At 35.4% G+C, this 19,632-nt stretch overlaps 1 protein-coding gene across 1 annotated transcript in view; it reads left to right on the top strand.

Moving 5' to 3' along the window:
- LOC135073258 (serine/threonine-protein phosphatase rdgC) overlaps nucleotides 1–19,632 on the top strand; it is a 67,949-nt gene that overhangs the window by 31,278 nt on the left and 17,039 nt on the right. Inside the window, exons 4-10 of the mRNA XM_063967369.1 lie at nucleotides 8,197–8,287; nucleotides 10,998–11,143; nucleotides 11,668–11,832; nucleotides 16,974–17,140; nucleotides 17,276–17,312; nucleotides 18,032–18,181; nucleotides 18,683–18,763. Coding sequence (XP_063823439.1) covers nucleotides 8,197–8,287; nucleotides 10,998–11,143; nucleotides 11,668–11,832; nucleotides 16,974–17,140; nucleotides 17,276–17,312; nucleotides 18,032–18,181; nucleotides 18,683–18,763 — 837 coding nt within the window. The remainder of the gene's footprint in view (nucleotides 1–8,196; nucleotides 8,288–10,997; nucleotides 11,144–11,667; nucleotides 11,833–16,973; nucleotides 17,141–17,275; nucleotides 17,313–18,031; nucleotides 18,182–18,682; nucleotides 18,764–19,632) is intronic.

Genomic DNA, 19,632 nt, shown 5'->3' with positions numbered 1-19,632 from the left:
TTATGTAAAAGATGGTAGTCTGTAAAAAAATACCGCAGAACGGGTGGTAAAGCAAACAGTGACCATGATTATTGGCTCTGACATGCCAAATCTGCCTGATGTTATTGCACCAGCTGCAAAAAAGACGTACATTTTAGTCTACCTAAATTGCAAACGAAATTATCTTACAGGTGTTACCTATGCATACCGAAAATGCTTGGCATGCGGTAAAAAACTATGTCCAGAATGTGCCTAATGTTTACCCTACGTCAAATTTTTTTTTGTGCATGTAATGTTCGAGTCGTTTATTTTTATTTTATTCCTTATGTTCACTATATTTAGGAAGAAGTATAGTTTTTCTTGATTTGATTAAAATTTACAAGTTTTAAAGGTATTATTGAGCTCTAGTTTAATTTCAATGAAATTAAGGGTCAAAAAAGTTTTAGCCATATTTAAATAAATAATATACATTATTTCCTCACAAATTATTAGTATGTTTATTTGTAATACTATAATGTTCTCAAAAAATATAAAACCAATATACTTTTATACAAAAAATGATTATTTTTTGAGTAAACAGTATAGCGGTCCCACAGACCGCACGTCGCAGACGACGTGACAAAAAAATCACGTCGTCGGTTAAAGGTTAATAGATATTGTGTTTTTTTTTCTTTGAATAATAATAATGCATTTATTGGCATACACCTGAAGGCGTTCGTGAATAACTTGTTTAATATAAAAATTATAGCTATATTCAAAATACAAGGCTTATGCACCCTGTGCCGCACTGAAGTAGGGAAGTCTGGTGGGTATTCTAGGGATGTGAAATACAAATATCGATAGTTTAAATTAAGTTTTAATAAAAATTTAAAAAAGTAACAAACAAAGATGTTTTAATAATTTAGTCTAAATATTTTACAAATAAGACATACGTGCGAATACTTAAATAGGTAAGCTATATTCAAAGAAAACATATTATTTAAAATTCGGGACAGTCGCCCCGCCCCCATTCGAATTCGCACGCTGTAACAATCTGTAGTTTTCATTAATAAAGCGTATCAAAATAAAAAACATGAGACCTCAAATATAATATCAGTAACAAATAATCATTAATAAAGCAGCTCACAAAACTTTGCTTAGAATTAACTTTTTTGTAGTTCGTTCAGTAAAACCTCAATTAGAAAAATCTAATTTATCTTCATATTAAAGTTGCCCTCTCTGTATTTCTAGTCGCTCACTTAGTAATTTAGTCGCCCGGATAGTATTTTTTTGTCTGAAATGTAATAATCAAAACCCACATTTTGTAAGCTCGTTCTGGATTTTATTATTGATCAATATTCGTCGTAAGTTTGATAAATTTTTCGCTTACTCAAATTCATACCGCTCAAGGTATTAAAACAGTATGCCATCATCAGTCGCAAAGTTTTTTTTTAGTCGCTCGTTTTATAATTCCCCGTTTCAAAGCAGAGCGTTGAGGCTGTTTCTCTGCACGATTTTTGTTCTTGCAAATGCCTTTGCGAAATCTAGACTCAGTAACTAGTTATAAAATTAGTGTCTAATATGCCAACAATGGAAAAAGCACTATAATATGACAGTTTATAATACCTAGTTACAGATTGATTTCCCAAAAAACTCGTGTGTCATGAACGCTGGCATACTAACGTATTACCAGTAAGATGTTACGTCAAGGTAAAAATCATTCGTCCGCGATAAGCTTTACCACAGTATATATATGAGCTAAAGCAGTACGGAAACTTAGCCCTTTCGGCGAGTTAAATACCTACACTTCGACTGAGTGTTAGGGTTGGCACTCTTAATCTTTATAAAATTAATAGGGTTCTTACTTACTTATTTATTAAAACGTTTATTTAGGTTTTTTAATTATCAAATACCTAATGGAATAAATTAATTGACTGAGTAGTTAACAAAAAAATAAAACGTTTATTAGGTTCTATAATGATCGAATACATAATCGAATAAATTCTCTTAGAGGGCGTTAGAAGATCTATTCTCATAAATAAAATACCGGATACTTACTTTCACATATTCACATACCTATTGCCTCATTTTAAATACAGTTCATCACTTAGTACAAAAGCGTGGTGCGGAGCAAATTACTTTATCAAATAGAACACATAAATTGTTAAAAAGCGTAATTACGTAATTTAAAAAGAACTATTACAAAATCAGATGTAAGCACTATATTTAAAAAGTAATATTTAATCATTTTTACAATTCAGAATTATTACGAAGTTTAAAAAATAAAAGTTCTGGTTTTGAAGATGCCGAGTTCAAGCAGCCGTATACTACGCAATACACTCGTGGCATGTTTTTAAAAATACAGCGGACAGTGCATGCAATAAAATTATTATTAAACACAACGCGCGCGACACTCGCGACGGATGGACTGCGAGGTTCGCTTAGAGCTCGTGTAAAGCGTGCGTCTGTGTGCGTGAGTCTGATTTCGAGCGTTTGTATGAAGCTTCCGTACTGTTTGATTTATCTACTGTGGCTTTACTTTACATGGCGGAGAAGAACGCTTACTCACCGATAAAACTTTAGAGGTAGGCGGATTGCTGGAAAATTATGAACATGAAAATTAAGTTTCGAAGTCAGTTTCATTATTTTGAAAAAGTTTGAAAAGTTGGTTTTGAGGTAAATTTTTACACATTACAAAAAAGCTTATATTCCACAGGGGTGTTATAGAAAATCAAACGAACTTACCTAAGTGACGTTCGATGATTATTAAACGATGTGATTCGCCCGAAGAAATTACATTATATTTACTTGTAGTAGCACGAGTTGGTGCTGCCATCTACACACGTTCAAAGTAAACTAAAACAAAAAACTGCCTGCGAATCCCGCTCCTGCGCTGGCCTCATACACGTTGGGACCTGTCGGCCCATCCACAGCTATTTTGTGCTTCCTGGGCAAGACACGATTGTGTCAGGGATAGGGAGGGATGTAATTTCTTCGGGCGAATCACATCGTTTAATAATCATCGAACGTCACTTAGGTAAGTTCGTTTGATTTTCTATTAAACTCTGTGATTCGCCCTTCGAAATTACATTATATTTACTTGTAGATGTTTAAAGTGCACAAAATAGCATCCAAATGGAAATGGAATGGTTATAATATTACCATCCATTTTCTTGTCAATCTGATGTATTTTCAAATTATAAAAATTTCAGCAAAAAATAACAATAAATTACACTCTTAGGTATGATTACAATGAATTATATTGATCTATACCAGGACTTATAAATCAATGTTATGTGTCCATCCACATTAATTAAATAATTAAAATGATATTGTTGAGGCTATACCACAAAGAGAACGCGCAAATGCCAAATACTTCTGTACCGTTTGATATTTCTCTATTATAAACTCTAGCGAATGCACTGGAACTAAATGTCCAGCCTGCAGTTTTCTTAGATCTATACTTACACCAAATCTTTTGGCAGCTAAAGTCGACGCATGTCCTGTGCTATGAGCACTGAACTGTTTTATATCAACTCCGCTCTCTCCCAGATTAACCTTAATCCAGCGGCTTAAAGATTGAGAACTTATGCTTTTGTAAGGTTTTTTAATATTTTTTTTTTTTTTTTTACTAATAAATAAAAATTTGCAACTCAACGGTCTTTTATCAGCTGTCACAGACAAATAACTATCTAAAACTCTAGCTGGACATAAAGGTCTTTCATTATAATAAGTAATGGAGAGTGTTGGTTAAATCCCATTAATTCCAGAGGTTTTGATTTGATCTGAGATAATTATTACAAATTTAATAGAGTAAGATTTTCTAATATTACAAAGCCTACTCAACGATAGCGTTTGGACACGGTGAGCAGTTATTAGAGCTAGTAATGTGCATATTTTTAGTTAAAAATTCAAAAGACAAATTTTCATTTGGATATAGACTGCCTAAATGGTCCAATACTGGAGCTGGATCCGGATGTTCCGTATTTGCCACCTTTATCGAATAAAACAACAAAAAATTGCAAAAAGAAATTAACAGATGCAGAAAATGCATTGATATGTTTATCTTGGCAATAATAGTACCATTGTATAAGGTAAGTATTATACTGTTTTAAGGTATTGTTTGTAAGAGATGCCAGCATCACGTCAATAGTTTCCCTGTCTTAACATGGCCTCCCTGATAAAACGCCGGCAACCAGGTTAAGGCTCCAATGTAACTTGTTTTCCACACTGTAAGGAGATGATAATATGTGTAAGTTTGGAGACAATTCTATGGGCTCGTACACCATCATGCTCTTAAATAGGGGATACCAAGGTTGGGCAGGCCAAAGTGGAACCACCACAATTCCCTTCGCTTTATCGAGGATAATCTTCTGCTAAACCTTGACGACTAAGCAAAACGGGGGAAATGCGTAGAAATAGAACGGGGACCAGGATAGATATACATATAGAATAGGTAAACCTCTGGGTCTCGATGCCATGAGACAAACCCCTGACATTTATTATTAAGGCAACTGGCAAACAGGTCCATATCCGCAAAAGTCCTACAAATGAGTTTAAACGCGGAATCCGCAATTTCCCATTTAACATCAGCTTGAATTCGGCGTGATTCGTAGTCTGCAATATAATTGTCACGAGAACTTATCTAAGACGCAAACACAAACAAGCCCCTTTCTTCCCACTACTGCCAAATTTTTCTGCTAATGTTGTTCAGATGAGGGTATTGAATACCTCCCATCTTATTTATATAGACTATGGTTGTGGAGTTATCAACACGCAACAAAACTTCGCAATTTTTGAGATGTTTTGCGAATATTTTTAAAGCGAAGAAAGCAGCAGTGAGTTCTAGTCTAGGTAGTTAATATGATGATTCAAGTTCATCGAGACTCCATTGACCACTAGCTCTTTGAACAGAACAAGGAGCCCCCCAACCAGTACGAGAGGCATCCGAGAAAATTACTATTTTGTAATCACTAACCCGAATAGGACTAGTACATGTGTCTATATTACGTAACCACCATTTGAAGTCTTCAGTTAAAGAATCAGGTAAGTAAACAACTTGATCGTAGTCTTCATTCTTCTGTAGGCAAAGGAACTTTGTTCTTTCGAAACTTTTGTTGTACAGCCAACCGTACTGAACTGCTGGATACACAGATACTAGTAAAACTAAGCGATGTGCAAAAAGAACGAAGTCTACACCTTTTCAAGCCTTGAAAATGGTTAAGTTCTGCTTTTATCTTCTTTCGTTTATCAACCGGTATATTGATAGTTTGATTAATAGAATTAAATTGAAAACCCAGGAATTTTTCAATTCGACTAGGCGGTCTAACGCTTTTTTTTTCCATTATTAATAGTAGCCGTAACAACAGGCATTTTGTGGTATTAAAGTTTTCTTACAGCCAGAATAATAATTATGCAGTAAAAGAAGGTTATCTAGTTAAATAACAGATAGTAAGCATCGATACTACGTAGGTACTGCGTGACAGGACGCATCAATTTTGTAAAAATCATCAGATCAGCTCCATGTCATCATAATATTGCATTGTCATCAAACTTATACATGCATGCAAAATTTCAGCTCGATTGGAAACCGGGAAGTGGGTCAATTTTAAGTTGCAAGATTTATAGCGCGATGTTAAGACCAAAATTAAATGGAATTACTTGAAATTTGTAATATTTTCCTAACCATTGAAAACGTAGGTACTTTCGGCAGGCTTCGTGGATGGAAATGGAAAAGTATGCGTCTTTGATTGAGGTCGATAGAACACAATATGTTCATATTGATGAGCTTCATTTCAGTCCCATACTCCTCCAGTTTAAAATGAGGAGCATGTTATGTATTAAAATTTTTAAGACTTAGTATGAATACATTTTGGTCATTACTTTTTGGGATGAGAAAAATACTTGACAGAAACTAGGGTTAGCATGGTGTCCATTTCTTAATGGCACCTATTTTAAATAAATTATTAATTTCAGATGACATTATTATTTAGCCGATGTTCGTCGTTCTTCGGTATAAATTGTTTACCTGTGTAATCTCATTTTGAGATTGGTAAACGCAAGCCAGAAAAAACCCACGATAATACAACAGGATCATTAGTAATCTCCGACCAATTATTATAAAAGAATTTCAATCTACCAGCCTGTGAAGGTTTCGGCGCGACAACATGCAGTTGTCAGTTAGCGGCGGTCGCGATACGAAGTCTTGTTGTAGGAGTGAGCATTCCGCTTGTCGCTCGGCCGACGTGTTGTCTGCTGCTGCTTGCGCCCACCAGCCGTCGAGCTCTGCCTCGCTGCTGCGCGGCGAGGGGGAGGCGGTGGCGGTGGCGGGCCCCTCCAGTTTAAAGATCTCGCAGCTGTTTCGCCCTGTCGCTGGTTAGATTTTGAAGCCGGTTTTGGCCTTGAAGTGACAGGTCGTAATTCTGCACCTTTAGAAAATAATAGCCTTGATGAACGCATCTTACAGGCCATCACCAAACAAATGATCATGTTTGGCCTCTTTGATGTTGTCTTTTACATCTTTGTTAAGGCTTTTTTGCGTGTCATTGTTTTCAAATAGTGTATACAAAGTAAGTGTTACTAAGGGACTGTAATAAGTCATTACTGCAGCTAGAAGATTTCAGATCCGTCTGAACAGATGTCAATATAATATTGGCGATTTGAGTTAGTGCAAGACAATACATCTTGCTTCTCGGATATAATGCAATCCCACTCGATAATGCCTTAATTTCAGAATTAAACTTTGGAGCGCGAACTTGTTTCAAGTTATCAGGTGTTTTATGTACTTTCAAGATTTCCTTTTTGGACTCATCTGTAAGTCCATTCATCAGGATCTCAGTCCAGCGGCTAGTGATATCCTTGTGAATGTTGGGGCCAAATACTCGTACATCTTCTTGTTCAGGCGCATCGCCTAATAAGCATAGTACCTCTGGAGCGAATTCTACCGATGTACTTGCCTCTGGATGTAACTCGATTACTTCAGGCTTCCTTGACTCGTTCGTAAAAATAATTTCAGGCGGGGCTTCTGAATAAACAACAGGTTTGTTGCAAAGGAAATGAAGATGTAGGAAGTGGGTAGTTGTAACTGCGTTCAAAAACCCCCTCAATATTGGCAGGTAAAAGGTAAACGATTGACCATACAGACCAATCTGATATACCAACGTATTCTAAAAAATTAATAAAGGTACAATCTCACGGATTGGACTCATTATTAGTATGTGCTCCCTCTATACAGCGATCTACCTTACAGATAGAACTGAAGTATACTATGGGTAGATATATCCTTACATAATATATTCATTGCACTATTTAAAAATAGAACACCGGAGAAATGCGCTCGAGAAAGTAGGTCAAGGTCACGGGGACGACGTGCGTACGTGACCGAGCGCGAAAATAATCATAACACTGTATTTTAGCACCAAATATAAATCCAAATTAATACCTCCAATATTTGAAGCCTCCAGCAACACTGAATGGTCATCCAACTCAGGAATTTGGTATGAATTCCGAGAATGAGGTGAGGAATTTTCACTTGAACTGTAAGATGATTTACGTCGTCTACGGCGCACTTTGGCCATTTTCCTTTCAAGTTTTCTTATTTTATAAGCCAAATGATCTTCTTCACTGTCGTGGTGACGTCTTTTACCCATATTTATCACTTTTATTCAATTCAAATAAACGAATAAAATACGTGTGCGATGGCGGCGACACAAAACGTGTATGGGGCCAGCGCAGGAGCGGGATTCGCAGGCAGTTTTTTGTTTTAGTTTACTTTGAACGTGTGTAGATGGCAGCACCAACTCGTGCTACTACAAGTAAATATAATGTAATTTCGAAGGGCGAATCACAGAGTTTAATAAGTAAACTAAACCTTTTTGTACTTTGCGGTATGTTTTTTAATCTGAATAAATGAACTCTTTCAAGAAATAGTAATTTTCCGTAATGTCTGAAAATAAAATATAAACTGTATTCATTAAATTATATACTAATTAATTACTTGTACTAACCAAATAATTTATGAATGTGTTTTTAAAAAAAATATAACTTTTTTAATCACGGCAGATTATTTAATCTGTGAGCAGTCAAGATGCGCGCGAAAATTTCCTCGCGCCATATTTACAAAATAATTATTGTTTATTGCTTCCCTTGGTTCTAAGCCACGGTATTTTCAAATATTTAAATAAAAATAAAAAAAAATATTTAATTACCTATTCCTAACTATTGTTTAATTTGTTTCAGCTCTACAACTTTTTTAATGCACTCCTGAGCCATATGAAGGACACGAGCGGGCGACCTTCCTCCGAAAGAACTTCACGGACTGCTTCTGTGTGTAAGTTGAATTCATACTGATAATGGAATTCACGTCCCAGAACAGCATTTACATTTCAAGCACAACTTGCACGCGAATCCTAATTAAACTCCAAATACTTACACTCCATTCAGACGATAATTCACTTTCGAGTAACTCACCGCTTGGAGTAATAATGTTCACAACTTCTTTAATTAATTTAAGAGCAATACTTATTAATGCTTTTCCTTTACATAATATACCTTTACAAATTACACACATATTATTTACTTAGCCATAATACTTGTGAATATTCAGTGTAAGAAAGTAAGAAATATTTTTTGAAACAAATGTTATAAATAAGTACCTAAATAACCTTTCAGAGATAAATTTCTGTCAAACTACGTACAATGTAAGGTGAACTTTTGTGCGATAAACTATGTCAGTGAAAACCGTGCTAAAGCAGAAGGGGCGCGAGTAATGATACCTTTCAGTTGGAAGTTCTAAACTCCTGACTAATGACAGCGATCTCTTGCAGAACATTTTTGTTTCTCGCAACTTTGTTGGAGACACCAATTCTCTTGCCAAACTTTTGTGCTGACCACATCATTTTTGGAGAATCATTTACCGTTCCTTTTGTTTCAGAAGTTATTTTGTCATCAGAGTCTTTCAAAGTTCATATTCTTTTATTTTCATTGAAATTGGACTATGATAGATATATTTGTGCAACAAATATTTAACCGCAGTAATATTTTTCATCTCAAACATTTATAGTAATTGATATGGAAAATAAATACGAACAGCTATCGTAGAGTAAGCAGCGAGTTTTGTATTTAGTGAGCGCATGTGTGTTCTCACAATGAATTCCTACAACCCAAATAGTGTCATTAAATACTGTGACAAAAATACAATGGGCTCATCAATAGCCGGTTGCTGTTCATCAAGAAAACAAAATGAATAAAAGATTTTTGTTCTCCACTGGCCGCAACAATACAATCTTTTCACAACTTAATTCAGTTCCCGACGATTTTTTAAAAGAAACGCTCGTAACTCTTGTTGACGGGTTGAATTTTTTAATCTTTCACCAACACTTGGCAGTGGAGTTATTCTAAGAACTAATAACCATGCGGGATGAAATGAATTTGTGTCTACCACTATTCACGGTAACGAACATTCGTAGAATGTGATAATAAATTGAAAGCCTTTGACATATATTATTTCAGATTGATTGCTTTACGACAGTCTATAAGGTTATAAAAATTCTCCTAAAGTTTCCAATAGATTTTATTACACTCAATAGATTAGGTATTTGAAGAAAGCATAATGTTATATACATTAAGGTTTTTTATGTTAAAATACCTAAACATGTACGTACATAAGTTAACCAGTTCATTCAAAACTGTAACAATATTAATAGACTGTAAATTAGATTACGATAGGAAAACGATAAATTATGTTTTAGCTATTTATAACAAACTTTAACCATCTCTTAATCACATTAATAACGTTAGCAAGGGTTAAAGGATTTTGTTTAAAAAACTAATTTAGCTAACTCAGGCTTATGGTTTCGTGATAAACTTTACGATTAGACTGTATTGTAGCTGTCAACTTTGTTAAACGAATGCAGCTATAATCATTTTCTAAAGTGAACACCTAATCCGTTAATTTAAAGTTCACACAATTTTATTAATAGTGACTATCTCAGTGTCTCCATTTGCAAATTACGCTAGGGAAATTTAATCATACTAGGATCCTTTTTATTCTCGTGTCCTCATTCCTTTTGGTGCCGTTTTTTCCTGACTGCAGGCACGCAATGTTGCGGTATCTTTACACATGTCTCGTGTTACATAATTCAACTAACTGCAGTGACCTCTCTCTCTCTTCCACCTAATGCAGACAAAACTAGGTCTCAGTCAGCTATTATTGGCGCTGCAGTCTGACACGAATTCCTGTTTTAAATGTCAGCATCGTTATTTGTATTTATAATAGGTACCTTTAATAAATAAAAGTTCGTTAGTAGTTAATTGGCAGTTTCAGGCAGTCAGCTACGTTCAACTAATTAAGCTCTATTGTAATGTGAACATCAGTGTTGAATCACTCTATAATTTTTGCTTATTCATTAGACATATTTCAAGTTATTAGTCCTACTAATACATTTACAATTACAGATTTAAATAATATCGTTAACAGAGAATAAGAACAGTTTCTTTATATGTCGGCCGTTTGGTGTAGTGGTTCGAAACGGACTACTATTCCGGAGGTAGCGGGTTCGATTCCCTCACAGTACAAACATTTGTGTGCATGAAAATATTTGTTTGTATTGGACTGGGTGTTTTCTATTTATAATAAGTATGTATTTACTTTTTTAATTTAACTTTTATTTTCCTTTTTTGTAAATATTGTATTTTTTTTTTATATAGTATAGTTTTTAAGTTTGTAAATTACCTGTAAAAATTAAGTTTGTTATTGTTTAATAAAGTATTCAGTATGTATTTACAAAAAAAAAAAAATTTAAGTATATTTATATCCGTTGTCTAATACCCATAGTACAAGCTTTGCTTAGTTTGGGACTAGAAGCGCAGTGTAAAATGTCCAAGGATATTTAGTTTAGTTTAGTTTAGTTTATCGCCTGACATTGACATTCACCTTGAGTATTACTTACGCTAGCTTCAATTTCACTGGTTTCCACTCTGATGCTATTGCCGATAGATTTCACGACATCAAATATTTACACACAATTTATATTTGGCAGTGGAGCAAGTTTTTTCTGAGGAGTCCGACGAAGGAGGGGGTGTGGACGAAACTGCTCCCTCTAAGCCATCCCACGGGCCCGACATTGAGTTTCCACTGCAGAGAAAGGATATCGACTTACTGATTGAAGCTTTCAGGAAGAAAAAGGTATTCCATTCTTACAACTTATGTTACCCACCTGTTTACAAACATTTCCTATCTACTCTGCTCTTTATATTTTGGCATTTGGCATAAATGGAACAAAATACGTTTGATAAACGACTAAATTAGTGCAGACTTGAGTTATGTAGGATTAACATTAATGTGTCTGGAATAACTGCTTCAGCTGCTCCTGAAAATATTACATGAATATTTCATGAATACGAGTATGAGTAGTGTTCATGTTCAAGAATTTATTGTCTTCTGTGTTCTTTCTTTAAGTTACTGTAAGTTGGTACTCACACATACTTTGCACACTGTAAGGACAGAGTATGTAACTGCTATTTGCATACATAATTTAATGTGTCACAGTTTCACGCTCACTCTGCTATTAATGCATTAGTAATGTCATGGCATGAATAAAATTACGGTACGGTTCTAAAAATGTCGTCGGCGGATGGATATTGCCACGAATACCTTTCCACCATGAGAAATTATTAATAAGGCTTGATATTAATTTCATTTTATTCCAGCATCGCCTCCATCCGAAATATGTCGCGCAGATATTAAAAGAGGCCACTCAGGTTCTGAAGCGGATGCCCAATATCCACGTGGCCACCACGTCTATATCCAGCCAGATAACAGTGTGCGGCGACTTGCATGGGAAATTAGACGATTTACTCGTTATATTTCATAAGGTAAGGTTAACATGCACACTTTTGGATTTAGTATTGTTTTAGGTGACATTTTATGTTCAATATAACAATGATTAATGACTCAATCTGAGACAAACAACAAAAAAATAAACGTAAGAAAGCATAAGCCACCTATTTTAGAGACAATTTTTTAGCACGAAAAAAGTTTAACCCTAGGTTTTCACACACAAACGATTGGCAAAGTTACTTACGTTAGGTTACTTAGGTAAGTTACTAACGTTTTTGATATGCAAAATTTTTGGGACGCAAAAGTAATATGCGCCATTGGAAATTCATGATACCTATCATCATATATTTTAGAAGCTTCTTAGTAAAAAGGACTGTAATTGACGTTATTTTCTCAAACTGTGATTTACCTAGTATAGTATGTCGGTCTCGGATATTTACCGTACAACGGCTTCCCCTAGATTCCATTAAGCCCGAGTGCCACTACGTATGACAGGCAGCAGAATTATTATGACCTATCCACGACGATAGCAGATATTTTTATGGCCTCTAATAGATTTCCATTATTATAGTTTTTCCCTTTCTCCATGTTCTAATAGCGAACTGATATAAGTAGGTAGTTTGCACTTACTATTATTTGTTGCTATTTGCTTCAGAGTCCGTTTTAAATTGTAAATTTTCACATTGCAAAACAATCTTGATTAAGTCGATTTACAGCAAACGGTGATATTCCCTCTTTTTGTGGCATTTCTTGGATTTAATGACATTTTTCTTTAGAAGATTGAACCTACGTGATGTCAAAGCAAATTTTTTACTTCGCTGACTTCAGTTTAGGATCAGAGTGAATTTTTCTGCTGGATTTTTTACACAAGATTTTATGTTGTATCTGTTATAACTTTTTAAATTGCTTGCTATCTTAGCATTTAGATTTGTTTTTATATCAATAAAGTAACCCTTTGTATTGAGATTTCCACGACATTTTTCCCGAGGAAAACTTTGTAACAAGTCAACTTTTTAGAGATTTCGTCGTTGACAAACACTGATTACGCCGTTTTCCCCTCTTGCGTGGTCTAAATTAACAATGGAAAAATCCACCAGCCGATCTAATTTACACAGGGCATGACGTCATCAGGTACATAGTGATTGCGTTGTAACTTGTAGGTTTTCTTGGGGTTGTTTTCGTGGAGTTTTGACGTCAAGTGGGCAGGCCGGCCGCAAACATCGGGAGCGGCGCACGCGTCACCTAATTGGAGCCGCCGCCGTCGCCGGCCGCCGTTTGATTGATAGACCGCCTGTTGCGCCGGACGACCTCGTTAATACGCCGATATTGTTTTCCAACTGATGTTTCCTCTTTGCATAAGATGGGAAACACGTGTTATCGGTTATCTAGGAATAGTCGTGTATGAATAAATCGAATTATCCGGCAACTTGTCAATAAAGATTAGTAAGATTTAGGCGTATAGGTACCCTAAGATATAAAGCATCTTAAATAAATCTTTTCGTCGGCTTTGTAGACAGCCTCTACTGTAGAAGATGAAGATTTCATTTTAAGACCTCAGATACTTGGGTAAGTGAAAAATGTTTTTTTCATCGAATTTCTCAACCCTCATTGTCGGAACTTCAGTAAAATTAATTACGGTACCCATTGATGTCAGAGTCGAATGAAAGGAAAGCTTTGATGCGGAGAGTAAGAATGCCCTTCATAAATATACAATAAATGCAAATAGCCACAATTTATCGAGCCGGTCGGTGTTCATGTGTGGTGTTAATTTATTCAAAATATCAAGGGTGGGATACTTGTTAATCGCTAGTATAAGTTATGCTCATAACCTAGCCTTGTGCATACTGGGAGCGGTCTAATATTGTTAATAGACATATTTAGTTTAATGACTCGTGTAGGCATGAGGTATTAATCGTTCCATAACAAGGGCTCGAGTAGCATTAGCTGACCCCGTGAGCATAATATGGATAAGTGTTGGCAAAAGGATAACGATTATGTAACGCTGCTGGTATTGATTGGCAGCCCACACGTTGCGTAAGCAGCCTTGGCCCACCGCTGCAGATATGAGGATTCTCCAATTGGACACTCATTACGCATATGTTGCGGCGACTGAACGACTGCGTAAATAGCATACTTAAAATACTGGCTGCTCAAGAATACAGAGAAGTTCATTACGAGATAGCAATATATTAACTAGTATTAACACATAGGTCAATTAATTCCAGCTTAATTTTATTTATATCGATTCTACTAAAAAGGAACTTCGATCCATGAATAAATCAAGCAGTCAGCAGTCGACATAGCAAATTGCCCACTTTCATATATCCTGTATTCTGCAGCATAAAATTGGAATGGAGCGCGTATCAACTTCTCGACTTCACCGACTAAAGGAGCATAGACCCAAAAGATCGCTCCGTTGTTAGCGAGTCATAACTTTGGAACTGTGGGACGTGACACATGAAAGTGAGATGGGTCCTTGGGACACATTGATAGATTTAGAGACACATTTCGTCTGACTGTACATCATTATCATGTAACCTTCACAGATTTTATTATCTTCCCAGAATTCATACGATTCCTTCTTTTATATCAGGACAAATTATGTCCATTTAGGGGAGAGTTCGGTATATTGTACCGCCGGGTAAATTGTACCACCCTCATATTTCGTAAAGTATTTATTGAATGTCTGTAATTGCAACACTCAGCGATACACAACTAAAATCAATTAATATCGGCCATGTGGTTTTTGCCGTGACAAGAAACACGTGTGTTTTTTGAAAAGTATTTTTTCATTGTTTTCAAGTAACTTTTGACAATACATGTTTAGATTGTAATTTTGTTAAATTTAATCACAGGGTGTTTCTAATATATTATTTAGAAGCGTAAATTAGTGTGGATTACAATTATTTGAAACATTTTTCGGTATTTATAAGCTATATTTTTTACGGATTTTTTAAAAGCACTATCACCTAGTCGGCTAAATTGTACCACATCAAGTTGTATGGAACTTTACCAAAGGATTCTGAATTTTTTTTTAGTAAATCATATTTTGAAGTTATAATAGCGTAGTTATGTTTGACTAACAATAAATGAAAGCAAAAGACTGGCAAAGTAGATTAGGTACAAGTGTGCATTACGATAATTGGAATTACAAAACTTGTACTCAAAATCGTGATAACGTGTAAAACAACATCGATTGTCTTATTAACTACTGTTCCTCTTCGTTTCCTAATTTGTTAAGAATGTATCGTATAATATTTTGCCATAGTTTTTTTAAAGGCTTGAAATTTATTGAAATCCAATTTAGTAACCCTGTGGTACAAATTATCGAACCGGTTGGCTAAATTGGACCGAAGCTCTGAACTCGTACTTTGTTGATTTGTGCTAAATATACAACAATCATGTTAATTAATACTTATGAAATAGTAAGTTGAAGAGTGTATCTTTTACTACTTATATACCATGGACATTAGCAAAAACAAAAGAAAACTATGTGTAAAATGGGATTGAAAAAAACTGGTCCAAATTAGCGGACTCTCCCTTATACCTAGTGACACGGATTTCACAAAATGAGCAAAAACTAACGTGTAGTGAAATTCTCATGAAATGTATATATTTCGAAAATCTCGAAATAAAATTATTATAGGTACTCGTGCAAAACAAAAGTTTTTCGCACCGACAAAAGATATGCTTTGTGAGCGCTGCAGCTTAGTTCAGTTTCCGATTTTCGATACGGAATGCCAATAAAACTACCGTGTAGTTTGCATGCAAATACTTTGTTACAGCTATATTTGTAGAACGTGGCTGCTCTACCAACTGGCCTTTTATTTAACAATGTTCATTGTACAATTTGTACACCAAATAAAATGGACAAACTAAGTGAATTCCTTTAAACCTAATTTTACTTCATAAATATTTCAATTAATATTACTTAATACTTATAGAGGTTTAAAAAAATTACATTATTCACGTCGCTAGCCATGTATGTATACTATAGCCATAGTTTGTACCTAATTAATTTATTAAAGTAAGGCACATTTAGTCGGCTTATTAGAGTTTTTTTTTTAATTCACCTAAGTATCATAAATGTCCTGTAAAGGACGTTTAAGTCTCCGCGGAATTACACATAATTTAAAATTCAGGGTCACCAGACACAATTTTACGTACCTTAGGTGGATTTCGAAGTACAAAAAGTAACTGCCTAAAAGCCAAAATAACGACAAGCTTTAAACTAACTCTCATATTTTTGAGACTTTATCTAAAGATTTACTCACTTATTAAAAAATTTCAACTGAATCAATATTTACTATTTGAGCTTCCTAATATTTACTCTTGTGAATAAACAAGTTACTCGTGCCAAAGTTTATGCTTTGATATTACAGACTGATAATTGTGTGAACACGGTGTTACTGTAACGTTCGTAATTGGTTACATGGAGAGGCACTTCAAGTGTTATCGAAATATCTTCGGTATCTACACGCTCAGGCGAGCATCCCTCTCCACAGGGTATTCGCGAAATAAAACGTTTGGGATTACACGATATATTGCAGTTTCCATTCATAAAAATAGATCCATTTTTCATGTTTCCAATCGCGATCTGATATTGTAAATCAATTTCCTTTTAGTGTTGTATTAAAATACTTCTTGACGTAATTTCCCGTGATCCATGAATTAAACTCATTGTAAATGGGAATCAATTTTGTGCAATTTTGTACCGGTATAACAATGTAACAGAATTTAATGGTAGTCAAAATTATGTGCCTAATACAATTTAATGTTTCCAATTGATGCCGTAGTTTACGGCGTTATTAACAAAATTATGGTTGGCAATAGCCTAAAATTTTGCCGACTCGTTTACTAGCAACTTTAACCTTTTATAAATTAATGTCGTACCTGTATGATATCTTGATCCATAAGCTCTATGAGTTACGTGACAAAGTTCATAAAGTACCACGAAAAGCTCTAGAGATTAATACATCAAATACTTATTAGACTTTTTAATGTCCAATTACAGTAGTAGGTAACTTTTATCAGTATGATACTCGTACTATTATTTAGTGTCTCTAGGGGTGATAGTTAACTTTTTGCTAGCTAGCACTTACGTCGTAAGCAGAATATCAGATAGTTAAGTGCACTAAGCTTTTGAAAATTAATTTATTTTTATATTTTTATGCAGAATGGACTACCGTCGCCTGAAAATCCATACATATTCAATGGAGACTTTGTAGACCGAGGGAAAAAGGGCTTAGAAGTGTTCCTTTTGCTGCTGGCCTGCATGTTAGCGTTCCCAGGCGGAGTGTACCTCAACCGAGGCAACCATGAAGATCTCATTATGAATTCTAGGTGTGTATTTCGTAAGTCGCTCTTTATTTCTCGTCACCATCGAACACGAGATTTCTTGATTTATGTTATTGCGAGTAATACCGGTTTATGTACAATTAGAGACTGATTAAAAGACAGAGTTATTATTTTATACAGGTATGGATTCATCAAAGAAGTGCAGCAGAAATATCGGGTAAGTAAAATAACGACGTTAACAGCAAAGCAGTATATAATAGTAGTCTTTGCAGCAAAGTTTTTTTTTTTTTTGTAAGTAAGTGCTATTGGAATGCACTTGCAATTGGAGCTAGTGGAGTACTCCAATTGCAAGGCAGTGATTGATATTATAACTGTATGATTGTTTAAGTTTTGTTAAAATCTTTTAGACTGCTAACAATGTATGATATGACTTTAAAGCTTTTTGTTGTGTCTTCTTTACTGGTAATTTCTTCGAGATTATAGGGGTTTATTTTTAACAAGCGGGAAGTGGTTTCGTGTGCGAATCTTTGTGTGGTGAATCTAGGGCACTAAGTAAGTAGGTGTTTAACAGCAAAGTTTGAGCTTCAGTTTTAGCTTTTATCAACAAAGCGAAATCGTATAACGCAATTTTTCAGCTTCGAACGAAAAGCTTTTATTACAAATATGTTGATGCAAAAGTTTGTCAAGCATTGAGACAGGCAGACGAGATTGATTAGAGTGCTATAATTCATTGGCATTGATCCGAGTTTTCGTCTAAAATATTTCTGTTTAAATAACGTCAAAATCAACCCAAAATGTTTTGACTACGAATTTCATTTTGTATATCAGCAGGTATAACTGGGCTGCAGGATAAATTGTTGTAGAGTTCAGAGTATCAGTTTTGTTTCACCAATTTTAGCTGACCTTTGTGGCTGTATATTAAATATCTCTATGTAGCACAACGCAGAGAGGCTCTTGAAGTTGATAGAGTGCGTGTACCGGTGGCTCCCACTCGGCACCATCATCAACAACCGCGTGTTTGTCGTGCACGGCGGCATCTCCGACACCACCGACCTGGACATGATCCGCAGCCTGGAGAGAGACAAGGTACTTACCGCCAGGTGATATTAGAGACGGTATGTAGAGAGTAAAGGCTGACGCATTAAGCCGCCTTTGAAAACTGTCCCCCAATTAGCGAGTATAGAGAGAAAAAGCTAAAAGTGGCGTAACGTTTGCTGTGGTCAAGTTTGTCGTTAAGAAAACCGATCTCATCTAACGTTTTTTATTGTCCTGCATATTGATCTCCCGCTGGCAAAGAGACAGTATTTCAAAGATAATTTTCAGAGTTTGATGAAAAGAGTCTTGAATATCAATTTGTAGTCAAAATAACTCATAAAGCGAAGAAAGCTAAAATATTTTTGCTGAGATAAAATCTGAATTTTCTTATTATACCATAATTCATGCAAAGCGGCAACTTCGAACGTGCAGACCTGAATATAAATTCAATCAAACAAACAGAACGAAAGCTAGCGGTTTGTAGCTAATGAGATCGGAATATTTATGAAGCATTTCAAAAATATTGTGACTAAGTCAGTATTTCATTTTCAGTACGTGTCGCTCCTTCGACCTCCGGTAACCGAAAACTCCGCGTCGGGCGCCGAAGTTATAGACAAAGTGGAATGGAAACAGGTTAGTTGTCAATAAACCAATCATTCACTACACTTCTGGGCGGCATGCACTAGGGCCATCGCTGGCTCGTTCAAACTTTTACATGGCTTTGCACTAATCCGGCAATCAATCGATTGGCCCAATTCTAAATTCAAACAGTTAGTTCACTGAACTATGACATTTTAGGCTCCGAGTAAAAATATTTAAGTAACATTTAAGTGGGTTACTATAATTATGGACGTATAAGAAAATAGTGAATTAGGTTTGTTTGAAAAATGAATGCTTAATCACATTCGTGTTTGATGTTGTACGTAGGTGTATAAACAGTAATTACAACTACAGACCACATCACCGATAATGTAAACTCATAAATTGTATCGAGGATTCAATTTCTACCTTGATTGCTGCGCGAAGCTCGTTAGGCTGTCTTCTAAGTTACCTCTCGCAATATCCTCTTAACTAAACGCGTTAAGGTTAGCTAGGCTGTGAACATTTTATAAGAGCCTCTAACGTAATTATTAACACACAAGTCTGTTTGCGTTGCAATCAGGCGACGGATTAAACAGAGTTTAGTAGATACTCGCGCAAACTATTAGTTTGCACAGTTAACTTGTGAGATTCAATTTGCTTCGGCGCGCTACGCGTGCAGCTAAACGAGTTTTGTTACATAGTTGAATACATTTTTGCAAGATTCCTCCATACGGTAAATTCTGTGATGGTAAAATTATAGATATACAGGGTGGAATTTTGTAATGCCACCTGGAGGGAAAGTACCTACTCTTAATATTGTAGATAGAAAACTTTTCTCAAAGACAACATTCCTTTATTTTTGAAAAGAAATAGAACTGCATTCAAAGATTTCCAAAAAATTGCTTGCCACACCCGGGAAT

Source organism: Ostrinia nubilalis, chromosome 7, assembly GCF_963855985.1.
Source record: "Ostrinia nubilalis chromosome 7, ilOstNubi1.1, whole genome shotgun sequence".
Lineage (NCBI taxonomy): Eukaryota > Metazoa > Arthropoda > Insecta > Lepidoptera > Crambidae > Ostrinia > Ostrinia nubilalis.
This window is presented reverse-complemented; position numbering and strand designations above follow the sequence as displayed.